This window comes from Notolepis coatsorum (assembly GCF_963971535.1).
Source record: "Notolepis coatsorum genome assembly, chromosome: 13".
Lineage (NCBI taxonomy): Eukaryota > Metazoa > Chordata > Actinopteri > Aulopiformes > Paralepididae > Notolepis > Notolepis coatsorum.
In genome coordinates, this window is record NC_140177.1 from 116,246,571 (window position 1) to 116,274,374 (window position 27,804).

General features: G+C 47.5%; 1 protein-coding gene across 1 annotated transcript in view; it reads left to right on the forward strand.

Moving 5' to 3' along the window:
• The window catches only part of dnaaf11 (dynein axonemal assembly factor 11), a gene marked incomplete at both ends in the record, with an annotated part of 129,479 nt that overhangs the window by 12,795 nt on the left and 88,880 nt on the right, over positions 1-27,804 (forward strand). Inside the window, 1 exon segment of the mRNA XM_084327779.1 lies at positions 16,234-16,398. Within this exon segment, the coding sequence (XP_084183905.1) occupies positions 16,234-16,398 (165 nt within the window).

Consider the following 27,804-nt stretch of genomic DNA (forward strand, 5'->3'; position numbering starts at 1 on the left):
CCAAGTACTGCACAGCACACTCTCTCACTTGGACCATGTGAGATTGTTGTTCATTGACTACAGCTCAGCGTTCAACACCATAGTCCCCACCAGACTGGTGGACAAGCTGATCGAGCTGGGTCTGAGCTCCGCTCTGAGCGCCTGGATACTGGACTTTCTGAGTGAAAGGCCCCAGGCGGTCAGGGTGGGGGGTCAGACCTCCAACACCATCACCCTGAGCATCGGATCCCCCCAGGGCTGTGTTCTGAGCCCCCTGCTGTACTCACTATACACACATGACTGTGTGGCCAAGTTCAGCTCCAACTCCATAGTGAAGTTTGCGGACGACACAGTGGTGGTGGGGCTGATCTCGGACAACGACGAGAAGGCCTACCGGGAGGAGGTTGAGGTACTGGAACGCTGGCTGGTGCCAGGACAACAGCCTGCTCCTGAACATTGGTAAAACCAAGGAGCTGATCGTGGATTTTAGGAGAAGACCGCAGGGGACACACACACCACTGAGGATAAACGGGGCTACCGTGGACAGGGTGAGCAGCTTCAAGTACCTGGGGGTCCACATCTCAGAGGATCTGACATGGACAACACACATAGACTCAGTCGTAAAAAAGGCGAAGCAGCGCCTCTACCACCTGAGACAGTTAAGGAAGTTCAGAGTATCTGGGAAGATACTCCAGTCCTTCTACTCCGGAGCTGTAGAGAGCATCTTGACTGGAAACATCACTGCCTGGTATGGAAACAGCACGGCACAGGACAAGAAGGCCCTACAGAGAGTGGTGTGCTCAGCCGAGCGTACCACGGGTATTGCACTACCACCCCTGCAGGTTCTATACAACAAGAGGTGCAAATCCAGAGCCTGCAGAATAATGAAAGACCCTCACCACCCCAACAACAGCCTGTTCATGCTGCTGAGGTCAGGCAGACGCCTGCAAACACCAGCTACTAGGACAGAGAGACTTCGGCTCAGCTTCTTCCCCCAGGCTATCAGAGCCTTGAACACTGAACTCTCCACACACAAGCACACATGAGCACACACACGACACACACACTGTACACGCTCACACACTAGCAGCCACTTTAACATGAGCAAACACACACTCATGCTGCACACGCTCACACTTATGGTCACTTTACAAAAGGAAAGGTCACTTTAAGAATAGTATAGTATAACTTGAGATAAAGATACAGTGCCTCATCTGTAGCTAACAGTGTATTGCACTACCACAGGACCTAGCATGTCCTACCATGCTCTGTAAATAACTCATGTACATATACCGATATGCCCTACTCTGTTTACTTGTTTTATTGCACAATGTCGTTCTATTGGATTCTATTATATATTACTATTGTATTATGCACATCGTTGCGGGCAAGACCCCCCGCATTTCATTGTATACTTGTATGCCGTGACAAATAAAACACTTGACTTGACTTGTGTTACGAAGGATCAGATTAAACCGAATATATATATTTACTACTTGATATATATTGCATAATATTTGTATATCGTCTGATATCCCTTGTGTATTCTTTGTACATATACACGGAATATCCCTTTAACCTAGTACAGACCATAATATTTCGTTCTCCTATTGGACAGCGGTCCCCTAGGCGCCACTGCCATACCCCCAAGGCCTAGTTCAAAGTCACCGCCAAAGACATGCCTGCACATGAACGGCTCTGCGCAAGAATACGAGACAGGAATAAGGCTGGTACTAGTTTGTTCGCCTAACGTATAAATATGGCGCAGGTGAATACAGAAGTAGTTCGAGTTACCCAAGTGAAGCCTCACCCACGATACAACGTGCGGTGAAGTAGGGCCCGTTTGGCCCCAAATAGAGCATTGAGACCGCGTGCGAATTGATAGCTGAAGTATCAGAGTTTAACGCTGTACCGTCGAGTTCGACCTATTCTATTCATTCAGTAATAGTCTATTTATGTATAGTGTATCGTGCGGCTACCGTTCTACAGTGACCAGCATCACCAACGTTTCCTCGTACCAGCTAGTGTGCTTATCCAGGCTGGGCAGCTTAACCTGCCGCCTTCACCCGAGGAGCCCTAGACGAGGACCGTGTGGACATGTACACTGGATAACCTACCCGACGACTACATAGCCCTTTTCGGCTGGATTATATTTGCTTTGGTCCTGTATCTGATGGAGCGGAGAACCGTCTACACCCACAACTGTGTGGGATTTACCCTGTGAGGAGCATCGTCGAGCCCGCCTCTAAGACGCCTGAGGCTGGCTAGCTTTCTTCCATGCTGCACCGCATACCGGAGAATAGCTGCTGCTTTCGTCTGCCGATCAAGGGAGTAATGTACCGTCTCCCGTAGCTGGAGCTTATTGATTCCCCGGTGATCCAGACTTTGCATTCGAACATTTCCTCTCCCCTTGCTGGCCTACAACCAGAGGGACCCTACTATTATCTCCCGCTGCCTTACTAGTGTACCATAGATATAATTCCTAAGATACAGGTGGTATTCATTATCTCCTGCGTAATATGATAATGGACTTACGTTATTGATTTACTCACGCACATTCTTCGCCTTATAAGCGCGACCCTACGTAAAGTATTGTTATATACTATCATTGCTGCTAATAAATATTACTCTAACCAAGATTTGTTGTGGAACCGTGTCATTGTGGAGGTGTTCATATCATATACCTGTGTACTGTATGGCCAGTAGTAATGTACATAAGACAGTAGTGGTTTAATGATACCATACTTATTAATACAGTCAGGGAATTGTACCCCTCAGTTAGAATTGGTCCTTCGAGCCGGAGGGTAATTAGCGTAATATTAATATAATATTAATATTAACATGGCCGATGATGAACACTCCACAAACGGTTCTCCTAAGTTAGATCGCCCGCAGCGCAGACAGCAGCCACCTCTTTCCCTAGAGGACTACGCTGACAGTCTACTACCTAGCTTTATAAAAAAGTAAAGTACGGATAAAATAGAAAAAGCGGATAGTAAAAGTATGTCAAACCCTACCGACCAGGCGACCCCGCCAGTAGAGACCCTAGTGGGTTCTAACGTAACTGACCAAGCTCACAGGGGGGACCAGGAGGGACCTGACATGACTTTACCCCCCGCCGACGCCAACGAGGTAGTCCCCGGAGAGCTCCAGGATAAAGAAAGCCCTCCAGGGACGGAACCCGACCCACTACCAGAGGAGACGCACACCCAGGAGATGGATCTCCTCGGAGCGCGACAGGAGAACGGATCTCCAACGAGCACTGCCAGAAGCCGATCACCTCCGCCTGTGTCTCCCCCCAGCGAAGCGGACAAGATGCTGGCGCAGGCACTCATCGCCACCCTGGCAGCCTCCACCGAGCGCGAACGAGCTGCAGACCAACGAGAGCGCCTTCACGCGCAACTCCAAGCGCAAGCCCTCAGTGAACGCGAGCATTCTGCAACCGAGCGAGAGCGCTTCCAGGCGCAACAAAGGAGTGAAGACGACCGCATACGACTGGAGACCAGACGCCTTCAGACGGAAGAGAACATTGAAAGAAGCCGCGCCGATGCACAGTGCGCCGCCGCCAATGCCCAGCGCGAAGCAGTGCGCGAAGCCGCCCATGCCCAGCGCGAGGCAGAGCGCGACCGACTACAGGCGCAGCTGATGGACAAATTGATTGCCATGGCGACACCCCCTCACTCCGCACGGAGCTCCCGGAGATCGTCACGACAAGGGTCTAGGACACATTCCCCTACCCGACCAAGCGACCCGGGACCCCGCCAACAGGAGGATCCTGTCCACGTCTCCGAACCCCCTCCCCGGCCGGTCCATACGAGACCCAGCAACCGGGAAGAACCGGACCACGCCGAGAGACTGAACAGAAGACTCCAGGACCTAGCAGAGGAAGAGGAGGAGGAAGAGGAGGAATGTCAAGCCGACCAGCAGCAACGTACTCTGGACCAGGAGGTCCAGTACAGCCCAGACGTCAGCCCCGAGGCACTGCGCTACAAACCCCCGACTCAACTCACGGGTGAGTTTGACGCACCGCCAGCCCCGAGGAACAGCACCTGGGTACCCGGGCTTCGGTACCCACCAAGTACCAGCCCAAGACGACACGCACGGGGAGACTCGCCCAGGAGGCCTCTCCCCCAACGCTCACCGATGTGCCAGCCATCCATGGCATCGTACCTTGGCACACCGACGTTCCCGGACTTCACACACGAGAACAGAGCACAGTACACAGAGCTACGAATGTGCTTAGAGACAATGATGTCCGATGTACCGGATGAAACGTACAAGTATGCTATCCTACTCAAGCACCTGAAGGTGCCCAGAGCGCACAATATAGCGCTGGCATATTCCAACTCTACTACCCCATACACCGCGGCCCTAGTAGCCCTCGACCAACGTTATGGACGCATATGGGACTACGTGATACAGGAGATAAGAGACATTGACCGTCTCCCCCCAGCCAGAGACAACCGAGCATTAGATGACCTCTCTATCAAGGTACAGTCCCTGGTAGGGATGCTGGGGTCCCAAAAGGAAAAAGGGATATACGAACTGTACGCTAACTTTAATGTAGAGAGAATATTAGAGAAGCTCCTTCCCGCCCGACAAGAGCGTTTCCGGCGGCAGAGAGACCACCGTGACCCCAACGGCCCAGAGGCATCCCTACTAGACCTGTCTGAGTTCCTCGCCAGGGAGGTCAGCAGCTTACGACTGGACACGTTCGTATGGAGTGGACCAAGCCCAAGACCAGGGCCTCGGGGATTAAATGATAACCGCCGGTCGGTGACTGTTATGCACCAAGCCGAATCAGTACCGCAGCACAAGAACCACAACACCCCCTCGACGAAAGAGGAGTGGAAGATTGAATGCCAGTACTGTGAAGGGGAACATCGGCTGTATCAATGCGACACTTTCGGGAAGCTGACCACGGACGAGGTGAGTCAGTGGATCAAGGACCACCGCCGCTGCTTCCGCTGCGCGCGCAGCCATATGGCAGCTGAGTGCCGCTTGAAGAAGAAGTGCGGCAGGTGCGGCGGCGCCCACCTGGAGGTCCTGCATGACATCAACAGGCGTCCGCCAGGACAACAGAGTGGGCCCGTCACGGTAATGTACCAGGCCGAGGCGGTGGCACCAGTACCAAAGATCCACCAGACCGCTCCCTACTGTTCCGACTGCTACAGCAGACACTGGGAGTCACGGTGCTACTCGGACGACCGCGAGTCGGCACCACCCCAGACGATCCAAAGCAACCGACCAACATGAGTGCTCCACATTGACCAGCATAGCGGGACCCCCCCGAGTGCTCATCAAAGTGGTCAGAGTGCTCCTGAGCTACGAGGACAAGGTCCTGGACACTTACGCCGTCCTGGACGATGGGTCTGAAAAGACTCCCCTCCTCGCTTCCGCAGCAGCCCAGTTGGGCCTGCGGGGTGCCAAAGGTACCATGACCATACGCACCATCAGAAGGGACCAGAAGACCATAAAAGGTGAAAAGGTCTCCTTCAAGATAGCAGCGGTGGACCAGCCCGAGAAGCATTATAGTATAACCAACGTCTTCACCAGCCACGACATAGGCCTGTCTCAGTACACCTACCCCATCCCACAGCTGATGGCGAAGTATGTGCACCTACGTCAACTACCTATACCGCTTATCGACGGCGCCACACCGACCCTGCTCATCGGCTCCGACCACGCGGACCTCATTCTCCCAATTGAGGCGGCCCACATCGGACCCAAAGGATGCCCAGTCGCGGTTCAGACCCGACTGGGGTGGACGCTCCAGGGCCCCCTCTACGGACTTGACAGTCAACCCACGTCTACACGCTGCCTACACACAAAGGCGAGCGACACCGGCCACTCCCTCGTACAGCCCGTTGAGAGGCTATTGACATTAAGCGAGAGGCCTGTGAGAGAACCGTGGGCACAAGAGGGAGTTCGGAACTCCACCCCCCTCAGCTGCGCTCCAGATGTAGCTGACTTCGAACCCAGCACCCCAAGCGACTCCTTGACGGGGCGGCCAGAACCGGCCCCTCCTCAGACGGGGTACAGAGCAAACAAGAGAAACAGACGGAGGAGGAGGAGGCACAGCCAAGCACAGATCAAAGCAGTCTCAGGCCCGCTTCCTCCTAAGCCCCCCTTCATCCCGTCCAGTCGTCATGATCATAGACCAGTCACTACCCCGAGCTGCGTGGCCGGCCGGCCGCGTAAGCAAAGTGATCACTGGTGCCGACGGAAAGGTCAGAGCGGCAGAAGTGCTCGGCCAGAGGCGGACATACACCCGACCCGTGGCGAGGCTGATAGAGTTGCCAAGGCTCCCCGACTCTCCTAATGACGACCATGACCCACTGACTTTGTGAACTGCCCTACTCCTCACAACGGACATTGAGTAGTGGACAGTGCGGTTAATCTGTCTCTGCTTATCTAATTAGGTGGGACTAATTAGGAGGCGGCTGTTACGAAGGATCAGATTAAACCGAATATATATATTTACTACTTTATATATATTGCATAATATTTGTATATCGTCTGATATCCCTTGTGTATTCTTTGTACATATACACGGAATATCCCTTTAACCTAGTACAGACCATAATATTTCGTTCTCCTATTGGACAGCGGTCCCCTAGGCGCCACTGCCATACCCCCAAGGCCTAGTTCAAAGTCACCGCCAAAGACATGCCTGCACATGAACGGCTCTGCGCAAGAATACGAGACGGGAATAAGGCTGGTACTAGTTTGTTCGCCTAACGTATAAATATGGCGCAGGTGAATACAGAAGTAGTTCGAGTTACCCAAGTGAAGCCTCACCCACGATACAACGTGCGGTGAAGTAGGGCCCGTTTGGCCCCAAATAGAGCATTGAGACCGCGTGCGAATTGATAGCTGAAGTATCAGAGTTTAACGCTGTACCGTCGAGTTCGACCTATTCTATTAATTCAGTAATAGTCTATTTATGTATAGTGTATCGTGCGGCTACCGTTCTATAGTGACCAGCATCACCAACGTTTCCTCGTACCAGCTAGTGTGCTTATCCAGGCTGGGCAGCTTAACCTGGCGCCTTCACCCGAGGAGCCCTTGACGAGGACCGTGTGGACATGTACACTGGATAACCTACCCGACGACTACATAGCCCTTTTCGGCTGGATTATATTTGCTTTGGTCCTGTATCTGATGGAGCGGAGAACCGTCTACACCCACAACTGTGTGGGATTTACCCTGTGAGGAGCATCGTCGAGCCCGCCTCTAAGACGCCTGAGGCTGGCTAGCTTTCTTCCATGCTGCACCGCATACCGGAGAATAGCTGCTGCTTTCGTCTGCCGATCAAGGGAGTAATGTACCGTCTCCCGTAGCTGGAGCTTATTGATTCCCCGGTGATCCAGACTTTGCATTCGAACATTTCCTCTCCCCTTGCTGGCCTACAACCGGAGGGACCCTACTATTATCTCCCGCTGCCTTACTAGTGTACCATAGATATAATTCCTAAGATACAGGTGGTATTCATTATCTCCTGCGTAATATGATAATGGACTTACGTTATTGATTTACTCACGCACATTCTTCGCCTTATAAGCGCGACCCTACGTAAAGTATTGTTATATACTATCATTGCTGCTAATAAATATTACTCTAACCAAGATTTGTTGTGGAACCGTGTCATTGTGGAGGTGTTCATATCATATACCTGTGTACTGTATGGCCAGTAGTAATGTACATAAGACAGTAGTGGTTTAATGATACCATACTTATTAATACAGTCAGGGAATTGTACCCCTCAGTTACAACTTGACTATCTGCCGATAACGAGTCCTGATCCGATGGTCCAATATTTGTATTTTCCTATATAATACAGCTGCACAGAGCACACTTCAAGTAAACGTTTTTTTTTTTTTTTTTTTTTTTTTTTATATAAATGTGTAGGCCTACAGTAGCCAATCCAATGTAGGTAGGACTTCATTCAAAAAGTGTTGCAAATTGTAGCCGTTTTTACCACGCAAAAAGGCTTAACTTACTTAAGTTAAGACTGAGGGCGGAATCCACAGAGAATGGATTGCGCGAAGCAAATTGCATTCGTGGAGCCTGCTCTGCGTCTGCGAGCTATCCACGAAAGCACATTGCTCGATGAGATACCAGCGCAGACACGCCCAATATGTGTAGCTCACGAGCAGTCTGCACTCTGCCCCCCTGACAGCGCTCTTGGCAGAAATGTGTGTGTCGAAATGTAGCGCGCTTTAGTTTAGCACTGTCCAAAAAAAGAAAAGAAATTAGAAATCAAGAAATCATTCCATCCATTAACTCAACTGGACTGTCATACTATTCATTTGCACTAGCACTATTGCACTTGGGACATTGATATTATATTATTGATGTTATTATTTATACATGCTATATTCAGTATGTTTGTATGTGGTGATGCTCTAAACTCAATTTCGTTGGACCAACAATGACAATAAAGATTATATTATTTTGCACTCCTCTATACATTACGAAGTACACAAAATACAATACAAAATGAACGGAATACTAAAGAAAATAGATCTTGTTATGAACAGTATCTAACTTGTTCAAGAAATATAAAGCCGAGTGCCAATAGCCTTCGCAGCGCGTGATTTAGAAATAAGGCTATAGCTGACATTTCAAATGATTGGTTCTGAGATGATGATCAATACAGTAAATATTTATTTCTGATATAGGTGCTGATCAGCAGTAATGCACTGTCGTGATTATTATTCTGAAGTTATTATGGTATTATTAAAAATGTATTAATAATTAATTAATAAGACCTCTCCTTCACTATAATCTAATTATTAAATCAGATATAGGCCAGGGCTTTACAACTTAATAAATAATATATATTAAATAGGATAGAAACTAAATTAAATGTATACCATATACAATGAAATAATATTATAATCATATTGTGCTATATTCTGTTTATATCCCATTTAATCTCTTTATTAAATTGTAAAGCCCTGGCCTATATTTGATTTCATAATTAGATTATATTCTAGTGAAGGTTATTATTAATAATAAATTCTATAATAATTATAATAATAACTTTGTTTTATATAGCGCCTTTAATAACATTCACAGAATGAATGAGAACTTTATTTAACAGATTGCAGAATGGGTAAAATACAGTACGGCTCAATACACACAATTGTAGCACAAAGGTGCTCTCTGAGAGCGGGTTTGAAGGTGGGTAGGGATTCACATCTTTTTACGGCTGTGGGTAGGGCGTTCCACATTGTTGTGGCATAATTGCGAAATGTGTTTAGTCCCTTGTTTGTGCCAAATCTGGGTTGCACATGATTTGTGGAACTCCCTCTGGTGTTGTGGGCGTGGTATTCGCTGACCTTTGGGAAGTATTTTGATATGTACATGGGTACCTGTGTGGTGTAGTGTATCTTGTAGACCAGGCCCATTGCAAGTTGCTGTACTCTGTCGTCTACTCTAAGCCATCCTAGGTAGTCAAAGTGGGCAGGGGTGAGGTGGGTTCTAGGAGTAAGGTCAAGTAGTAGTCTGACCAGTTTGTTTTGTGATGTTTGTAATCTTGTTTTTAGCGCCTTTGAGGTGGTTTGGTACCATGAGGTGCAAGCATATTCGTAGTACCCTTGAATGAGTGCTCCTGCCAGAGTCTTCAGGGTATTCTTGTTTACCAGAGAGGAGATCCGGTACAAGAATCTAGTTTGTTGGTTGACTTTTTTGATTACATTGGATGCCATTTTGTCACAGGAAAGATTTGCCTCTAGGATGGACCCCAGGGCCCTCATTTATCAACAGTTCTTAGAAAGTGTTCTACTTTCGTTCGTAAGCACAGAATTTAGAATGTGTGTACGCACAAAAAAAATCGGGATTTATCACACGTGCGTGTCCCACACACACCGGCAAGTACTCTGTGTTGATAAATGCCACTTGTTCTACGCTCCGCGCTCGTGCACGATTTTAAGTATTTGCATATAGAACCGCCCGTAATTAACCATATACGGTAATGAACACCCCCATGAATGTGGAAAAATGGACTAAACCGAGCGAAAGCGTGTTATGGGAGAAATACGTGACAGGCTGACAGACAGATGTACACGGTGATGTCGGATATTATATCTATCCGTCAATTTTCTACCTGCATGGTTTAATATAGTCTGGTCAGTTTGGGGCAAATATGGGGTCAAGGCTGCAAATCATGATTAACATTTGAGCCAATGTTTTTCTGTTCATTTAGGGTCCAATAAAGAAAAAAAACATATGCCCTAAAACCTTAACTTTTTGAGATATTCATGAAAAACCTTTTTTTATCTCTGAATTGATCAGCGCCCAAGCCACTTCAGCCAAATCTGCTCATGGAAGGCCATGCAGTTAGTTTGGGCCAAAGTTCTAAATCTACTCATGGGGCATACTAGTGTTTAGGTTGAGGCTTTGTTATAAGATGAGGACCCCAACAACCACCCAAGAAACAAAGCAAACCACTTGAAGTCCAAAAAAACTAAAAATTTGTATCCACTTTTTCTCCGCTTTTTCTATTTTCCATCCCAATTCCACTGTGCCAATTCTTCCCTCTCCTGTCTTGAACGTTGCTCGCATATGCCCCCCACTGGCCGGTTGTAGGGAGGGTAGAAGCCTTGCATCACGTGTCCCCTCCGATACATGAGGAGGCAGCCTGTCACATCTTTTCACCTGCCAGCGTGGACTCTCATTGGCGAGGTGTAACGTGTGGGAGGCTCACTCTACCCCCGCCATTTCCTGTCTCTGCTGTGCAGGCGTCCCCAACCGACCTGTAGGAGTCGCTGTCCACAATGTCCAGATTACCACCCATCGACTTCCACCCGCTAACTCTGCCAATTGAGTTAGTATGACGGCTGGTCCAAGCCGGAGGCAACGCCGACAACCGGAGTCGAACCCGGTGTCTCTTGCGTTGGTGACAAGTGCAATGTCCACTGCACCACCCAGCCGCCCCCCAAAACAACTTTATTTGAACACATCACACATCCCATCACACAGGATTCAAACACTTGCTGAGGCACTTGCAATAAATGAGACATTTCATCCCCCTGCCAGCACAAGAACATGAGGTGCATTTATTAGATCTGCAGCTACACACCACTGTTACCTGAGACAATGTGTCTCCTGCGGAAACTGTGCTCCACTTGACGAAGAGTTTCTCCCCATCGGTAGTCCATCCCCATTCAACAACCGGGGGACAAGGGAGTTGTAGAAGGCTGTTCCCCCACAGCCATCCTGCCTGGACTGTATCTCTCAACAGATGCTGTAGAAGTGCATCCTGTCTTGGGGGCAGGTCTCGCAGCTCATCTTTAACTGACTGCTTGAACAGTTGGAATCTGAGTCCATCTATACTTGCACAGTCGTACAGTCCAGCCTTGTTGTACCAGCTCATTACCCAGGGTTCAATAACTTCCATGCTGTTCCTAACAGTCTCAATACTAGGGCAGCAACTTAGTCCTCTCAATGCAGCAGTGAACTCTGTCAACTTACTGTGGTTCATCCAGGCTTTGAATTGAGCATTCTTTGATTGGCCAAAGAAGGCGCTCACAGAATCACAGCCACTGAAATAATGGAACACAGGCATGGCATCAGCCACATCTCCACCAAGCTTCTTGTGTGCTTCTGTGATTGAGTTGAACTGGCATTTGTCCGGAACAGCAAAGTCGACGAAGTTGCAAATCACAACATACTGACCGGAACTTTGTAGTGAACCCTAGTAGGATGACAACTACATTGGAGTCGACTGTTCTAACCGTAACTGACTTGATCCCCTTGTTTAGCATGTCCATCTCATGGCAAATGATGCGGTTGTTAGCCTCCTCAAGCATCTCTATGCGGTCATAAAGCTGGATCTCAACATTTTCGCCAACGTTTGCAAGGATCTTCCTGCTGTAGGTGATGCTAAACTCCTTGCTCCAGTTCCATGCATGTTCCTTAGCAATCCTGGCAAACATTAAATTCAGGGCTACCTTGTTGTCTTGATTAGACAGAAAACCTTCAAAGAATTGCTTAGATTCCGGCACGGTGTCATTCTCGCTGAAGGCCATCTGTGAACTACCTGCTGACCCCCGATTATTCCTAGTCGCAGTCTTAATGTTCATAGTCTGGTAGAGGTCAGCCACAATGTCAATACGATTTGCTCCCTTCTCATGACCAATCTTGGCAACGCTGTTCAACACCTTGAAGACAAAGTCCCGGAATGTCATGCCTTTGGTGAGAGACTTCGCCAGGATTTGTACTTGCACAGATAGATCTATCACAAGTCCCTCTGAGGCTGTAGATTGAACTTGTACTCCGATGTCCTTCAGGATTTGAGACTTTTGGCTGTGATAAATGTCTCCATCCTTTCTTGACAGGGCTTCTGGTAAACCTGTGATTGAAATGAATAGTTTTACCAAAACTAAATTAGCACTGTCAAATCAATTCACTTATAAAATGAATAATTGAACGTCACTGTATCGAGAACCTGGTAAGACGAAAGTTGCCTGCGTCTAAAACATTGAATAACTTTGAAATTATATCAACTAGATTTACCTGTGAATTCACCACCAAAAAGCCTCCTTGTCTCTTCTCTTTATCTGCAGGCCTCGTGGCTTGATTGCAGGGCTAGCAAGCTGGACTTTTGCACCTGAACTTGGGAGTTTCAGGGCATTTCGGGAGATTTTCGCACTAACATCCTTCTGAGCATATACAAATCGCTCCTGCACAAACTGGTCATGCTGTGTTTTGCCAACTGTAAAAACAAGGCTGGCATCTTTAGTTACCACATCTGGGAAGGGAATGGATGAGTTCAACCTCATGAACTGAGCTTGGTTGAAGGGGTTGGTAAGGATCCCCTGATACACCTTGAGAGTGTGGCTTGAAAACGTTTCCTTGAAGGATTCCAGCATTTTTGTGTCCGTGTGCTAGATCTTGACCTTCGACCTCAGCTAGGTAGCACTGGATTTCGGGTAGGGCAAGTTCGAGTTTCCTGAAGAATTCCTGATCTTCCCGATTGATGATATCGACATATCCAGTGTCAGACTTGATGACCTTTATATTATGCTCCTGCTTTTGATCACATACAATCTTTGAAAATTGGTTACCTCTGGTGTTTACTGTGAAAGAGCCTGATAGAAATTCCTTGAACAACTCTGGGTGTCTCCATTTGAGCTCTATGAGATCCTGAAGAAACACTGATGTCCATCTGGCATAGTGTGTATGATCAAGTGCAAAGTAAAGAGGAATGAGCTGCTCAAGTCCACTGACCATCATGATGAAGTTGGCCTCCCGAAAGTATCTGATGAAGATAAGATCCTTCTTGATTGCTTCAACGACATTGGTCCAGTAGTGAAACATGGGGCTGTTTTCATTGGCCACCCAATTGCTCCAAATCAAACTGTTGTCCTTTAGATGTTTTGCCTGGAATGTCTCATCTCTCTTATTGGCCAGGACCACAGCCAGGATTTGAATGCAGTATCTAGCCTTCTTTATGGAATTCACATCACATACAGCAGTTGTCAGACCAGTGATGTTCAGATTAGCTGAGGTTAAGCTGGTATCCAGGACAGTTCCTTTTATCAACTGGCCAACACAGACCAGAGAAACCTTCTCAAGGTGCAGCCCACCCATAAAAGCAAAGTATGAATGAGAAAACTCTTCTCCCATGATACGCGATACACCCAGAGCGGTTTCGTATTTCGGCCGTGGCGGAATGGCAGTGATTTTTCACAAATATCTGAAAAAGTAAAGGTTTTAGGGCATATGTTTGTTCACAACACTAATATAAATGTGGTGTTTCCGCAATTTTGAGCCCAAAATCAACTCTCTGTGACCTTCAGGAGCCGAGATACAAAATGCCAGGCCTAAAAAGTGGGCGTGGCCGTTTCAGGGACTTCGCCTAGCAAATTTTTTGGGCTCCTTGAATTTTTTTGTTTATCAGGCCCTAAATGAACAGAAAAACATTGGCTCAAATGTTAATAATTTTTTGCAGCCATTATGCCTAAACTGACCAGACTAATATGATTCGTAGAGGCATACAATCTATTTTGATGTCGGTATTAGGTAGCCTATAGATTATTATTATAATTTTTTATATGAATAATTATTATATTACAATAAAAGACAGCTCTGTCTTTTAATACACACATATATTGTACAGTAACGTCAAATAAACACGTACAGTCCCCGCTGAAATAAAGGTCCTGCACGCACGTACCAGCAGTGATCTACAGCATAAAAGATAGCCACTTATACTATTCTGAGTAGATCATTCATCTGTATCGCAACAGAGTCACAGATCTGGTCGGGGCAGGTAGCATTATGTCGGGAAAATCTTTATGAAATAAACAAATGTGAATTAAAGAATTTAAAACGAAGTTTAGCATATTAAATCGTTTTATAAGCTTATAGCTTTTTTCGTGCTGATTTGAGAAGGGTCCAGCTGCAGAGCCGGAGAGCAACGCTCTCAGGGCCAAGATAGCACTTATACTATTTTGAGAGAGACAGCAGAGAGACAGACAGCAGAGAGACAGACAGACATACAGACAGATAGATAGATAGACACTGTTCCACAGTGTGTGTGTGTGCGCATGTGTGTGACTACTAGTCTCCTAGTAGAGACTCCCCCCCCCCTCTGGACCACCTCCTAGTAGAGACCCCCCCCCCCCCCCTCTGTACCACCTAGTAGAGACCCCCCCCCTGTGGACCACCTCCTAGTAGAGACTCACACCCCCCCCTCCCTCTGGACCACCTCCTAGTAGAGACCCCCCCCCCCCCCCTCTGAGCCACCTAGTAGAGACTCCCCCCCTCTGGACCACCTCCTAGTAGAGACCCCCCCCCCCCCCCTCTGTACCACCTAGTAGAGACCCCCCCCCTGTGGACCACCTCCTAGTAGAGACTCACACCCCCCCCTCCCTCTGGACCACCTCCTAGTAGAGACCCCCCCCCCCCCCCCTCTGTACCACCTAGTAGAGACCCCCCCCCTGTGGACCACCTCCTAGTAGAGACTCACACCCCCCCCTCCCTCTGGACCACCTCCTAGTAGAGACCCCCCCCCCCCCCCTCTGAGCCACCTCCTAGTAGAGACTTCTCTAGGAAGAAGATGAGGATTAATGACTTGACTTTTCTGGTTACAGCCGTGTACTGCAGTGAAAGTTTTGCTTGCGGTGGTTGCAATTCCCCCTCCTCCTCGCAGTCGTACAGTCTCTACTAGGAGGTGGTCCAGAGGGGGGGGGGTGAGTCTATACTAGGAGACTAGTAGTCACACACACACACACACTGTGGAACAGTGTCTGTCTGTCTCTCTGCTGTCTGTCTCTCTGCTGTCTCTCTCAAAATAGTATAAGTGCTATCTTGGCCCTGAGAGCGTTGCTCTCCGGCTCTGCAGCTGGACCCTTCTCAATAAGCACGGAAACGGCTATAAGCTTATAGCTCCAATTTGGGTCCCAAATTGCGGTACAAATCAAGGAGGTGTCTCGGGTAGCGGACTCTAGTTAATATTATGTTCTCTCTGCAATTAGACTGCCCCTCATTCATTCATTCATTCATTCATCCCTATCTGCTATCTCTGAAAACAGTTCCCCGCGAGCGCAGTCAGTGCACCCGATAACGCTATATATAAACCATGCTGCATTCATTCGGAGAGAAAGACCTATTCCAAATGCTATATTTATAGGGTTTGACAATAATTACACTACTGTCGCTATTTTACAATGAACTATAATGAATTACGGTTCATACAGAACACGCCAGTGTTGAAACTAATGCACAGAAGCTTATTTCCGCGTTGCAATATTCATATTCTACCACCGGGCGCCGGGTATATCTGTGCGTACGCAACGTTGATAAAAGAGGGCCCAGGTATGTAATTTCATCTTTCCTTGTGACAATATTGTCACCCACTGTAACTGAGAAGCCGTCGGTCTTGCTGAGTTTGTTATTTGATCCAAAGAGAATGGACTCTGTTTTACCCAGGTGTAAGGATAGTTTGTTATCAGCGAGCCAGGTGCAGATTCTGCCGAGTTCTGAGCTGAGGGTTTTTTCAACCTGCAACTTGTTCTTGTCGGAGACCAGCAGGGCTGAGTCGTCCGCGAACAAGAACAAGTTGCAGTCACAAGCTGACGACATGGCATTTGCATAAATTAGGCAGCACCACCTTGTCACAAAATCCTGGGGAGAACCCCGATGTCTAGTAACACACCTAGACATGAAACCATTGAAATAGACCCAGTGATTCCATGGCGTTTTGACAGTTTTTTGTTGTTTGTTTGTTTTGAACTGTAGTCCAGAGAGCCGGGATGATAAGGAGAACCAGAAGACAGAGGACACAGAGACACGGTCCGCTGAGGAGCAGGAGAAGGACTTCTGGGAGACACCGTGTGCCTTCACCCCTGAGTCCCGCCTGGAGGCTCACCACCACCTGGAGAACAGGAGCAGGGCACAGGAACAGTGAGTCTGCTCGTCTCATACATGTACTTAAATACAATCAAGGGACGGAAATAAAATCATCAAGCGCTCCCCGGTGGCACACCACGTTAAGACGCATGCTGCGTAATCGCAACGTCCTGGGTTTGAATCCGGCCCAGGACATGTGTTGCATGTCCAGCTCTTCACCCAATTTCTCTCTCTGACTGTCCTATCCACAATAAAGCACAAAATGCCCCAAGATATCTTTGAAAAAAATGAAATTAAATAAAATCATCACAAATTAACATTTCAAATGAAAGCAGCAAAGAGTACAGGAGAGGAATAGTAAATAGAGAGAGAGCAGAATGAGAGCAGAATTTCAGAATTTCAGAATTTATTTAAAGGATAACCCCTTGAGATGCAGCATCTCATTTTAGAGGGGGTCCTATGCACAAACGTAAAACATTACATACAGTACAAGTACATAATACACACATGTACAGATACAGTTACTCACCCTCTCCCACACCCCCATTCACCAACTCATTTTAAACAAAGAAGTCAAGTATACAGTACAATGACCTATCTCAAAGTCAGAAATAAACGTATGTGCAAGCAGTGTTAAAAGCATGAACAGGTAGTTTCGAGATGTGAATACAGTGAAGTCTTGAAGTGGCCAAGAGAGGTAACAGATCTGAGAGAGAGAGGAAGGTTGTTCCAGTCAGATGGAGCTTTGTAATGGAATGACCTTCGTCAAGCTTCAGAAAATATTCTTCTGGGAACAGTAAAATAGGGATGTTGTGAATGTCTAAGCGGGTATGGTGATGTATATGGTTCCAGAGACTGTTTCAAGTAAGGACAGTTAAAGTGAACACATTTAAAAAGGAATAGGTACCAGTGAAGTTGCCTTCTTGCCTTAGGCTGCAGCCAATCAAGTGAACTATACAGAGAGCAGTGGTGTGTTCTGTATGGACACCTCAGCACAAATCTACATAGGGAGTTATATAATACATTGAGAGGTTTGAGATTAGTGTCTGTGGTGTTCAGATATACAATATCAGCATAATCTACAATGGGAAGTAGTACTTGGGAGATTATTCTTTTCCTCACTTCAAATGAGAAACAATTGATTGAGGGATAAAGTGAGCACAAGCTGCCATATGTTTTTTTTAATGGTAAGTTCAATGTGAAGTTTGAATGAGAGTTCTGGATCGATCGTGATACCGAGGTATTTAAATGAATCCACTTTTTCAAGATAGGAGCCGTCTATCTTGATGAGATCCAAGGCAGCTCTACAATTTAAAAATGCCTTTATTAATTGGCTTACATTATTTAGAAAGTTTTAAAATACCAACATGTTTCGGCCTACACATGGCCTTCTTCAGGGTGTTCATAGAGAGAGAGAGGGAGGGGCCGGCCGGCAATAGATAGGGTGAGGGCTGGGCCCAGGCCGGCCGGCCCCTCCCTCTCTCTCTCACTCTCTCTATCTCTCTCGCGCGCTCTCGTGCACAGGGAGGGGGGATGAGGAAGGACACGTGGAGAGGCAGGAGGAAGGATTGGCTGGAGGGAGGAAGTGGGGGATCTGCAATGACAACCATACGACAAGCAGCTAGTTAGGTTTCAATACAGGGGCTTTTGTGACCATAGGTATGAGGTGTCCGCCCTCTCTCCTAGGGTGTAATTTGTGGTGTGGTAGATCCCTTCTGTCTAATTTGTGGCAGTGGCATGTCCTGATGTGGCCACCCTCTGTCTGACTGATGACATGGTGTTATTTGTCACACGCACCCAACATGAAGCTCAAGGTTTGTACCCGATTGTGATTTATGAATGAAATGACGCTACAAGGCCTATATAAGTTTCATATCAAGAGCACATTTCATCACAATCACAGCCATGTCAAAGTCTACAGAGGAACACCGCCTCTGTTGCTATCTATTCAGCTATATTCCTGATAATGAGGCAGATCGTAAAGAAAAGGCTATGGACATGAGGATCCCGATAGTGGGTAAATGGGGAGGGAAATGGGAATCCCTCGATACAGACTCCGATGACGACACAGATGGGGCGTCACAATTTCATCTTCTACCTTCTCGTTTCAAATGGACACATACAAAGTTCTTCTGTGGGAAGAAGACTGTAGAGGCTGCCCTGGGAATATTGGCAGAACGGGTGACCGTCACATACCTGGATGAATCCACCGACATGGAGGAAGTTCAACGGATCGAAAAGGTCAGGATAAAATACGATGTACCTAAGGACTGTTCGTATCGTGATGAATCTGGGTCTGACACCGATAGCCATTACAGAGGGAAAATCCATGAAGAAGAGTCATGGACATAAGAAGCATAATTTGCCATATAGGAAAGCATATTGGTATGTACCTCCCCGTCTAATATGTGGTACCGTGAAGCCCTACAACCGGGAGAGCAGATGGGTCTATGACGTGGACATGGGACTGAGTACATCGTGTTGTCCTTCTTTCCGTTCTCATGTAGATGTGCTGCCTGTTGCTGTGATGGCACCTACAACCTCTACTGCTATGGGCGTGGTGTATATCGACGATGACGATTCGACTGATATTGACGATTTGTTCCCACCCGCTGTTCCGATTGCTAATAGAACTAGGGGAAGGAACGTAAGGCGTAGACTTGATTTCTTGTCATAATAAAATACAGACAAATACCATTGTGTTGATGTTTCTTTATTACAATATAATGATATCACACTGTTACATCCATCATCAAGAGTGTCCTGTTTTTGAATATCATGGTACTCTGATGGTTGAGAGTTTTCCATTCACCATTGTCCATGTCATATTTCATCTGGTATCCTGTCATGGGCCAATGTCAATAACATCCGTACCTTCACGGCAGGTATTATCCTGGGTAAGATCCATTCTGATTCCACGATCCAATCCAATCCAACTTTATTTATAAAGCGCTTTAACAGCCACAGGGGCACAAAGTGCTGTACAGAGGGAGCATATTAAAAACTATTAGCAGCACTAAAAATAGATAAAAAAAAACAAGAGTACCAAAACAGAGAAAAAAAACATTAGGTAAATATAGGCAGCAATACAAATTTAAATAGATCAGAGTACTTAAAAAAAATATTTAAAAGCAAAGGACACAGTAACAAAACGATACAACAACAACACAGTAAGACAATAAGATCATAAAATCAACAAGCTACATGGTGTCGAAAGCCAGAGAGAAAAGGTGGGTCTTAAGGAGGCCTTTGAAACGGGGCAGTGATGAGGCCTGCCTAATCTGCAGTGGCAGCTCATTCCACATTTTGGGGGCGACAACGGAGAAGGCACGGTCCCCCCTGAGCTTACGCCTAGTTGTAGGCACTACTAGGAGCAGCTGGTCAGCTGACCTGAGAGAGCGAGAAGGTGTATAGACCTGCAACAGCTCAGAGAGGTAGGGTGGAGCAAGGTCATGAATAGCTTTAAAAGCAAATAAAAGAATTTTAAAATTAATCCTAAAGTGCACTGGGAGCTAGTGAGGAATCTGAGATATCGCAACTCTCTCTCTGCCTACTGCCTCACCACGTAGTTGTTTTGTAGGATGTATGAGGTCTTATTAATGGATGTATATGGTATAATGCCGTGATCAAGGTACTCATTATAGGTTATATCAGTGGTGCCCAACCAGTCGATATACCGGTTTCAGCTGGGAGACGTGGAAAGAGGGGTGAATTCGCATATGGGAGGGAAGCTGGAGTTTGACGACTGAGTGACAATTTTGTAGGGACCAACAAAATGGGGGGTGAGTTTCCGGGAAACGGATTTGAGTGGCAGGTCCCGAGATGAGAGCCAAACCATCTGACCCGGTTGATAGTCGGGGGCCGGGGTCCGGTGGCGGTCGGCGAAGCAGCGGTTCTGGTCAGCGGAGCGGAGAAGCGCGGCCCTCGTGTCCTCCCATCCTCCTGCAGCGGCGAAGATGTTCCTGCACCGAGGGAACAGCGATCTCCTCCTCCTGTGCAGGGAACAGTGGGGGTTGGTAGCCCAGAGAGGACTCGAAGGGGGACTGACCAGAGTTGTGGGTTACTCGATCCACGGCAGGAAAGCACTCCAGCCGGAGGGGTCCCGGGTCGTCACGCAGCGGGACCCCATGTCCTGGTTGACCCGCTCCGACTGGCCGTTGGTCTGCGGGTGGTATCCGGAGGAGAGACTGACCGTGGCCCCCAGGGCCCGACAGAAGGCCTTCCAGACTTGGGAGATTAATTGCGGGCCCCTGTCGGAGACGATGTCCACCGGGATCCCGTGGAGGCGGAAGACGTGGAGCACCATCAGGTCCGTGGTCTTTGAAGCAGAGTGGAGTTTGGGGAGAGCAACAAAGTGCACGGCCTTCGAAAAATGGTCAACAATAGTGAGAATGATTGTTACCGTGTGAGGGGGCCAGACCGGTGACGAAGTGCGACCAGGGCTGACCGGGAAAAGGGAGCGGATGGAGGAGCCCGGCGGGTGGTCGGTGGGAAGCCTTTCCACGAGCACGGACGGTGCATGCAAGGACAAAGGCGCGGGTGTCCTCCCTCATGGATAAAAAGGGTAACCACTGCGCACAGACAGGTGCGTAGTCCAACATTAATTAAGTTGCAAAAAATGGAGTAGGGACCGCACTCGAGGAAAATCGTTGTTTTAATTTTTATATGCACAAGTTGTATAACGCACAAAACGCTTGCGGTCCCTACTCCATTTTTTGCTCCCTCATGGAGACCCACCAGAAGTGCTACCTCAGCAGGGACAGGGTATGGTCGATCCCAGGATGACAGGCGAACCGGGAGGCGTGGACCCACTGGAGCACCTGGGAGCGGACAAGGTCGGGGACAAAAAGCCGGTTAGGTGGGCCGTTACCTGGATCAGGCTGGACGCGCTGAGCCTCCCGGACGATAGACTGGATCTACCAGGTGGCGGAGGCCACCAAGCAGGAGGAGGAGAGGATGGTGTCAGGGTGTGCGGGACCCCCTTCGGGGACAAACTGCCGGGAGAGGGCGTCTGGCTTGGTGTTCTTGGAGCCTTTAGCCTGTAGGTCAGGGTGAAATTGAACCTGGTGAAAAACAGCGCCCCCAGCGGGCCTGGCGGGAGTTCAGGCGCTTGGACGTAGGCAAGGTTCTTATGGTCCGTCCAGACCAGGAATGGGATCTCTGAGCCCTCCAGCCAGTGCCTCCATTCCTCCAGGGCCAGCTTGACTGCCAGGAGCTCCAGGTTTCCAATATCGTAGTTGACCTCTGCTGGGGTCAGGCGGTGAGAGAAGAAGGCGCAGGGGTGCAGTCTCTGGTCGAGAGCGGAGCGTTGGTAGAGGACCGCCCCCACTCCGGTACTAGAGGCGTCTACCTCCACCACGAACTGGCGGGACGCGTCCGGCTGGACGAGGATGAGCGCGGAGGTGAAGTGCCGGCGCAGCTCGGCGAAGGCGGAGTCCACCTTGTCAGACCAGATGAAGGGCACGGAGGGCGAGGTGAGTTGGGTAAGGGGTGCAGCGACCCGGCTGTAGTCCCTGATGAAACGGCGGTAGAAGTTAGCAAACCCCAGGAAGCGTTGGAGCTGCTTGACGTTGGTGGGCTGGGGCCAGTCGGACACCGCCTTGATCTTCTCGGGGTCCGCCCGGATCCGGATAATGTAGCCGAGGAACCCAATGGAGGAGACGTGGAACTCACACGTCTCCGCCTTGACGAACAGCTTGTTCTCCAGTAGGCGTTGGAGGACCCGGTGGACATGCTGGACGTGCTCCTCCATAGAGTGGGAAAAAATCAGTGTCATCCAAATAAACAAACAGCGGTTAAGGACATCACGGAGAACGTCATTGACAAGGGCCTGGAAGACAGCAGGGGCGTTGGTCAGCCCAAAGGGCATTACCTTGTACTCGAAGTGACCGAGCGGGGTCTTAAAGGCCGTCTTCCATTCGTCCCCCTCCCGGACACGGACAAGGTGGCATTCCTGAGGTCCAGCTTCGTGAAAATGGTGGCACCTTGCAGGGGTTCAAAAGCAGAGTTAATCAATGGCAGGGGGTTCTTGATCGTGATGTTGTTGAGACCCCGGTAGTCAATACAGGGGCTAAGGGAAACTACCCCAGCGTCGATGAGGTTCTCGTCAGCGCCTGAGTCGACCAGTGCGGACAGCGGGAGTGACTGTCCATTGTGACACAGCGTGGCACTGAATTGCATATTTGGACCGAAGTTGGGAGCAATGTCAAGGCTCGAACAGGCGCCCAGCGTCACTGCCGAGCCCTGTCGTTTGGGCGAATCGAACATGAAGCAATGGAGTGGCCGAGTTGACCGCAGTACAAACATGCCCCCGTTGCGAGTCTGTGACGGCGTTCGCCGGGGGGAGGCGAGAGCGGTCTAGGTCCATGGGCTCAGAGGAAAAATGTTCGGCATGGACAGCGCGGGGAGAGTGAGGTGAGCTGGACAATGGAGAGCGAGCACTGCTAGCATTTTCTCGGCGACGTTCGCGAAGGCGCGTCTCCAGTTCTCTGGTTAAATAAATTAACTTGTCTAGGGAATCCGGCTTTTCTTTAGATGCCAATTCATCTTTTAGAATGTTGCTCAGGCCTTGGCGAAAAGCCCCTCGTAATGGCGTGTCACCCCAATCGGAACCTGCTGCCAGGATATGGAATTCAATTGCATATTCGCTCACACTGTGATTTCCTTGGCGGATTGTGAACAAACCGGCAGTTCTATCCGAACCCCCCGGAGGGTGGTCGAAGACTTTGCGCATGTCGTCAATATATGCAGAGTATGAACAGCAGAGGGGGGAATTACTGAAGTGGAGAGCGGTTGCCCATTCTAGCGCAGGACCCGTGAGCAGACCCGAGAGGTAAGGCGTCTGTGTTGAGAGAGAGCAGGACTGAGTACTCCTTGTGAGATGGTTTCGTTGTGGGTTAGGAGAGGAGATCCCAAATGCAGGTAACCCGAGCAGAGAGAAGAGACTGAGATGACGTACTGAAGTGAACAGGCTTTTACTAAGCAGTCAGCAAGCAACAATGATTACAAACGGTATCAAAAGTTACTTAACAAAAGCGAACTGCAAACCCGAAAACAATACTCAGCAATGCTGGAAAAATAAGAACTTAAGAGAGGAACGGACTCACGGGGAATACGGTGACAAAGGTGAGTAAGTGACCAAAATCAACTGTGATAACAATACACTGAAACAGGGCAATGGTGTGACAATCAATGAGGGGAACTGGCAGGTCTATATACTGCCCTGTGATTACTAACAAGTGCCAGCTGGCAACAGGCTGAGGAACACAGGATAGTAAAACAACTCGCATCATTGATAAAAACAAGTGTAAAGGAATATCTAAAAGAAACAATCCTTAAGGAACATATGTAAAGATGTTAACACCAATAAAAACAAGTGCAAAGGGAAAGCCTTAAAGGGACACATGTAAAGTATTAACACTTAGCAAATACATATGTAAAAGAGTTAACACCAATAAAAACATGTGAAAAAGGGATAAGCCTTAAAGGGGCACATGTAAATTATTAACACTTAGAGAATACATATGTAAAAGGAGATGAACCTTTAAAAGGAACATGAAAAGATAAACGAACACAAGCTAAAACGCACCACACAACATGAACAGAGAACACAACAAAGCATTAAAGAAATCCAGCAAACCTAGACTTGAATGCCACAGAGAGTCCAGGATCTGGAGTTGCTGCGTTTGGCCACCAGAGGGCGGCAGAAAAACACTGTTCACATTGTTCGAGCATGATCCCTGAACCATGACACCTTGTGCAGCACGAGATGTCCAGGCAGCGAGGTGCACTGGAGCGGAGGTCCTAGGTAACTAGAACAACACCACAACGAGGTCTGGTCAGAATCTGGCGGTAGATGTAGTGTCTTGCTGATCAGGGGATGAGGTACAGCTGTGTAGAGTGAGGTGCCTGGCAGCGTGTGAATCAGGGGATGAGGTACAGCCAGTGGCGGCTGGTGAATTCTTCTCCAGGGGGGGCGCTATACCAAACATTTTGCAAACATGTACAGAGGCACGCATTGGCGAAACCACACACTGAGTAGCCTACTGTGCACGTCAGAGCTTTGGCGAAACCACAAGGTACGAATATTTAAGTAGGTAGAGTACAACTATCACCATTGCCATCAATCAATATATGATCACAGTCAATGCAGCCACGTTTCCAATAGCGCCTACACAAACACGCACGCCCAGTTCTCTCTCTCTCTCTCGCTCTCTCGCTCTCTCTCTCTCCCACGCCCGTATTCAGATCCGTCCAATAATACTCACAGATGTATATCTTGTCATTTTAAACAAGTTACCATTATATTGTCCCGGGTGATTATGCCCCCCCCCGCGGCGAAATTAATTAGTATCCCCCTCTATCTCTCTCTTTCTCTCTCTCACACACACATACACAGCATGACGTGGAATCCCAGCTATCGTTACAAGACATACATAGACTTACCATCACAAGAGTTGAATGGGGCGAGATATTCAGCTGTCCACAACAAGCCATAATCCACTTTTTTTTTTAAATCCACTCAAAAAGAAACTCCAGTAACAGTCCATACCATGGGTAGCTGGTAGCTGCATCCAGCTAGCCATATAGCTTCTTGTTAGCCACCACAAGTACCACCAGCTAGAAAACGACAGAGTATATCCTTCTTCTGTCTGTTGATTGTTTCTGAACTGAGGAGATATCAGGCTGATGAGGTCGAAACTCTTCCACTCCAGTGTTCATATCTCAAAAGGTATTATTTTGAGGGATTTACCTGCATTCGAGGTTGTAATGTCCTGCCTTCATGCTCCATGGTAGCTACTAGTAACCTAGCAAACTCTCCGGACCGGGGGAGTGACAACACATCAGGAAGGACCCTGCTTGCTTGGAGCGCTAGAAAACGCGCTCCGATTCCATCATATTACATCATATTTGAATGCACTGATAGGCGAAATGTATTTGCTTGACCTATTTAATTGGCTGCGATGATACAGCGATGATACCAGTGCACGCCCACTGTGTGCGCGCTACGTCTCGCCCAGCTTTAGAGGTACTCTATATCATATCAGACAGTGACGTCATGTGAATCACAAAACAATGATTTATATTTGATATATTAACGTTATTGTGCATTTGAAACACAAACATACTTAAAATGAGTAAATATTATTCATTTTAAACATGTTTATTTTATTTTTAGGGGTCTAAAATAAAAATTAAACATTTTCTTCTTCTCCTGCTCTCTTTACCAGGGGGGGCGGCGCCCTAGCGCCCCCTATGGGCGGCCGCCACTGGGTACAGCCGTGTTGAGTGAGGAGCTTGACAGTGAGTGAAGGGGTGCTGCCCATATATGGGTGTGAGGCTTCCGTTGCTAATGTGGGAGAGGATGAGTGAAGAAGGTGTGGGGCTTCCGTGGTGAATGTGGGGGGAGGATGAGGAGGAGTGAAGAAGGCTCTCGCCGTGATTATGACAGGACCGCTATCAATGTTGTGCATGAGGTACACATGGATCAAATTGCCTTTGAGCACAAAGGAGAAGAAGAAAGCAGGAAGGATGGAAACCCCAAAGCAGCACAGGTTATGACACCTTCTAGGGGCGACAATCAGGAGGTAGGGCGGTCGCCTGGTAGTCGGAAGGTTCCCGGTTCGATTCCCACTCCTCCCGGGCAGCGTGTCAATGTGTCCTTGAGCAAGACACTTAACCCCTAATTGCTCCCGATGAGCAGGATGGAACCTTGCATGGTTGCCTCCGCCATCGGTGTGAATGTGTGAGTGAATGGGTAAAATGTGAGGAACAAAATTGTAAAGCGCGTTGGATAAAAGCTGCTATATAAACGCACCATTTACCACTTACCTACTGTATTGGGGAGACCGGCGAACTGGGAAATGCACACACGAATGTGGGCCAAACTCTTTTGCCACAGAAAGCAGCAGAAGCAACCATCTACAACAAGTACAGCTGTCGGCACAAACAATTCCAAATTCCCTTTTTTCCCCCCTGCCAATAAAACTAGGGCTGTCAGTTTATCGCGTTAATTAGATGAATTAATTACACAGCTAATTATCGCGTTATGAAAATGAACTCAAAATTAATTACAACTTTAAATTTTTTTTTTTTTTATCTCATTCATTCCATAAGAACGTAGAATACACATTTACAGACTTCTTTTTATATGGTCCATTTGCATGTTCTTGGTATCTGATTCTAGGGACATCTATGGATCTCAGGGAATGTATTCCCAGTGTCAGAAATACTGTGTGTTACTAGGCTTGAGTAAATTGTAATGAACCAAATGAGAATATCAATACATTTTTTTTTATCTTTGACTGTGAATAACACTATTCTCAAATTGACCAGACCTGAAAAATCTAAGCAAATTAATAGATGGAAGATGATTAAACAGAAGGTTTTGTAGATACAGTACTGAATTCTGCCATCCGGACACATGCAACTTGAAATATGATTATAGAATATAGAATATCAGGCATAAAATGGTTATGCGATTAAAATGCGATTAATTCGATTAATTAATTACAAATCCTGTAATTAATTAGATACATTTTTTTAATCGCCTGACAGCCCTAAATAAAACGCTATAGGCAATGCAGCGGAAGAGAAGTTTCAAGTTCAAGTTTCTTTATTAGTTGTCATACAGAAATACAGAATACTTTGTATGAAATGCTTCTTTCTGTTTTGCTCCTGAGAGTGTGCTAGGTAAAATAAAGATAGTATAATATAAGTATAAAATAGAAAGTCAAGTACGTAAGCAAGTGTAAACAAAACAAGTGTTCAATATACATATATACAGTATATATATATATATACAATGCAGTAGATAAGGTAACTGAGTTACAACAATATACAATATAAATGAGATATACAATATACAATAGCTTAGCTTGTGGTGCCACCTTGTGGTGGTGAGGTGCAATGAGGTAAGAGGTGATGTTCAGATCTCCTACCAATAACATAAAGTGTGTTAAGTGAGTAAAGTGGGTGCTACAGTGAGTTTTCCATTTAAAGTGAGTGTGTGGGTGTGTGTGCTGTGGGTGTATTTGATAGTTTGTTACATAGTGTTATTGTTCATTGAGCATCCTGATGGCCTGGGCCCAGGAGTTCAAAAGTTGTAATCCCTATCTGATTGGATCAATTTTGTATTCATTCATTTCAACTCATTATGAATTGAAAATGGGGGACCCTGATGTAAACAAGACGAAAGTCTTTCTCTGGTCTGCATCCCCTTAACAATTGTGTGGAAATGAGCTGTACTGTATTTTACCCATTCTGCAATCTGTTAATTCAAATGTTCAATCAATCAATAGGGATTAAAAGTTTTGAACTCCTGGGCCCTGGGATAGAAGCTCCTTCTGAGTCTCTCTGTGCTTGCCATGAGACTCCGGTATCGCTTGCCTGACCGCAGCAGTTCAAAGAGGCAGTTGTTTGGGTGGCTGGGGTCTCTGATTATTCTCTTAGCCTTCCCCA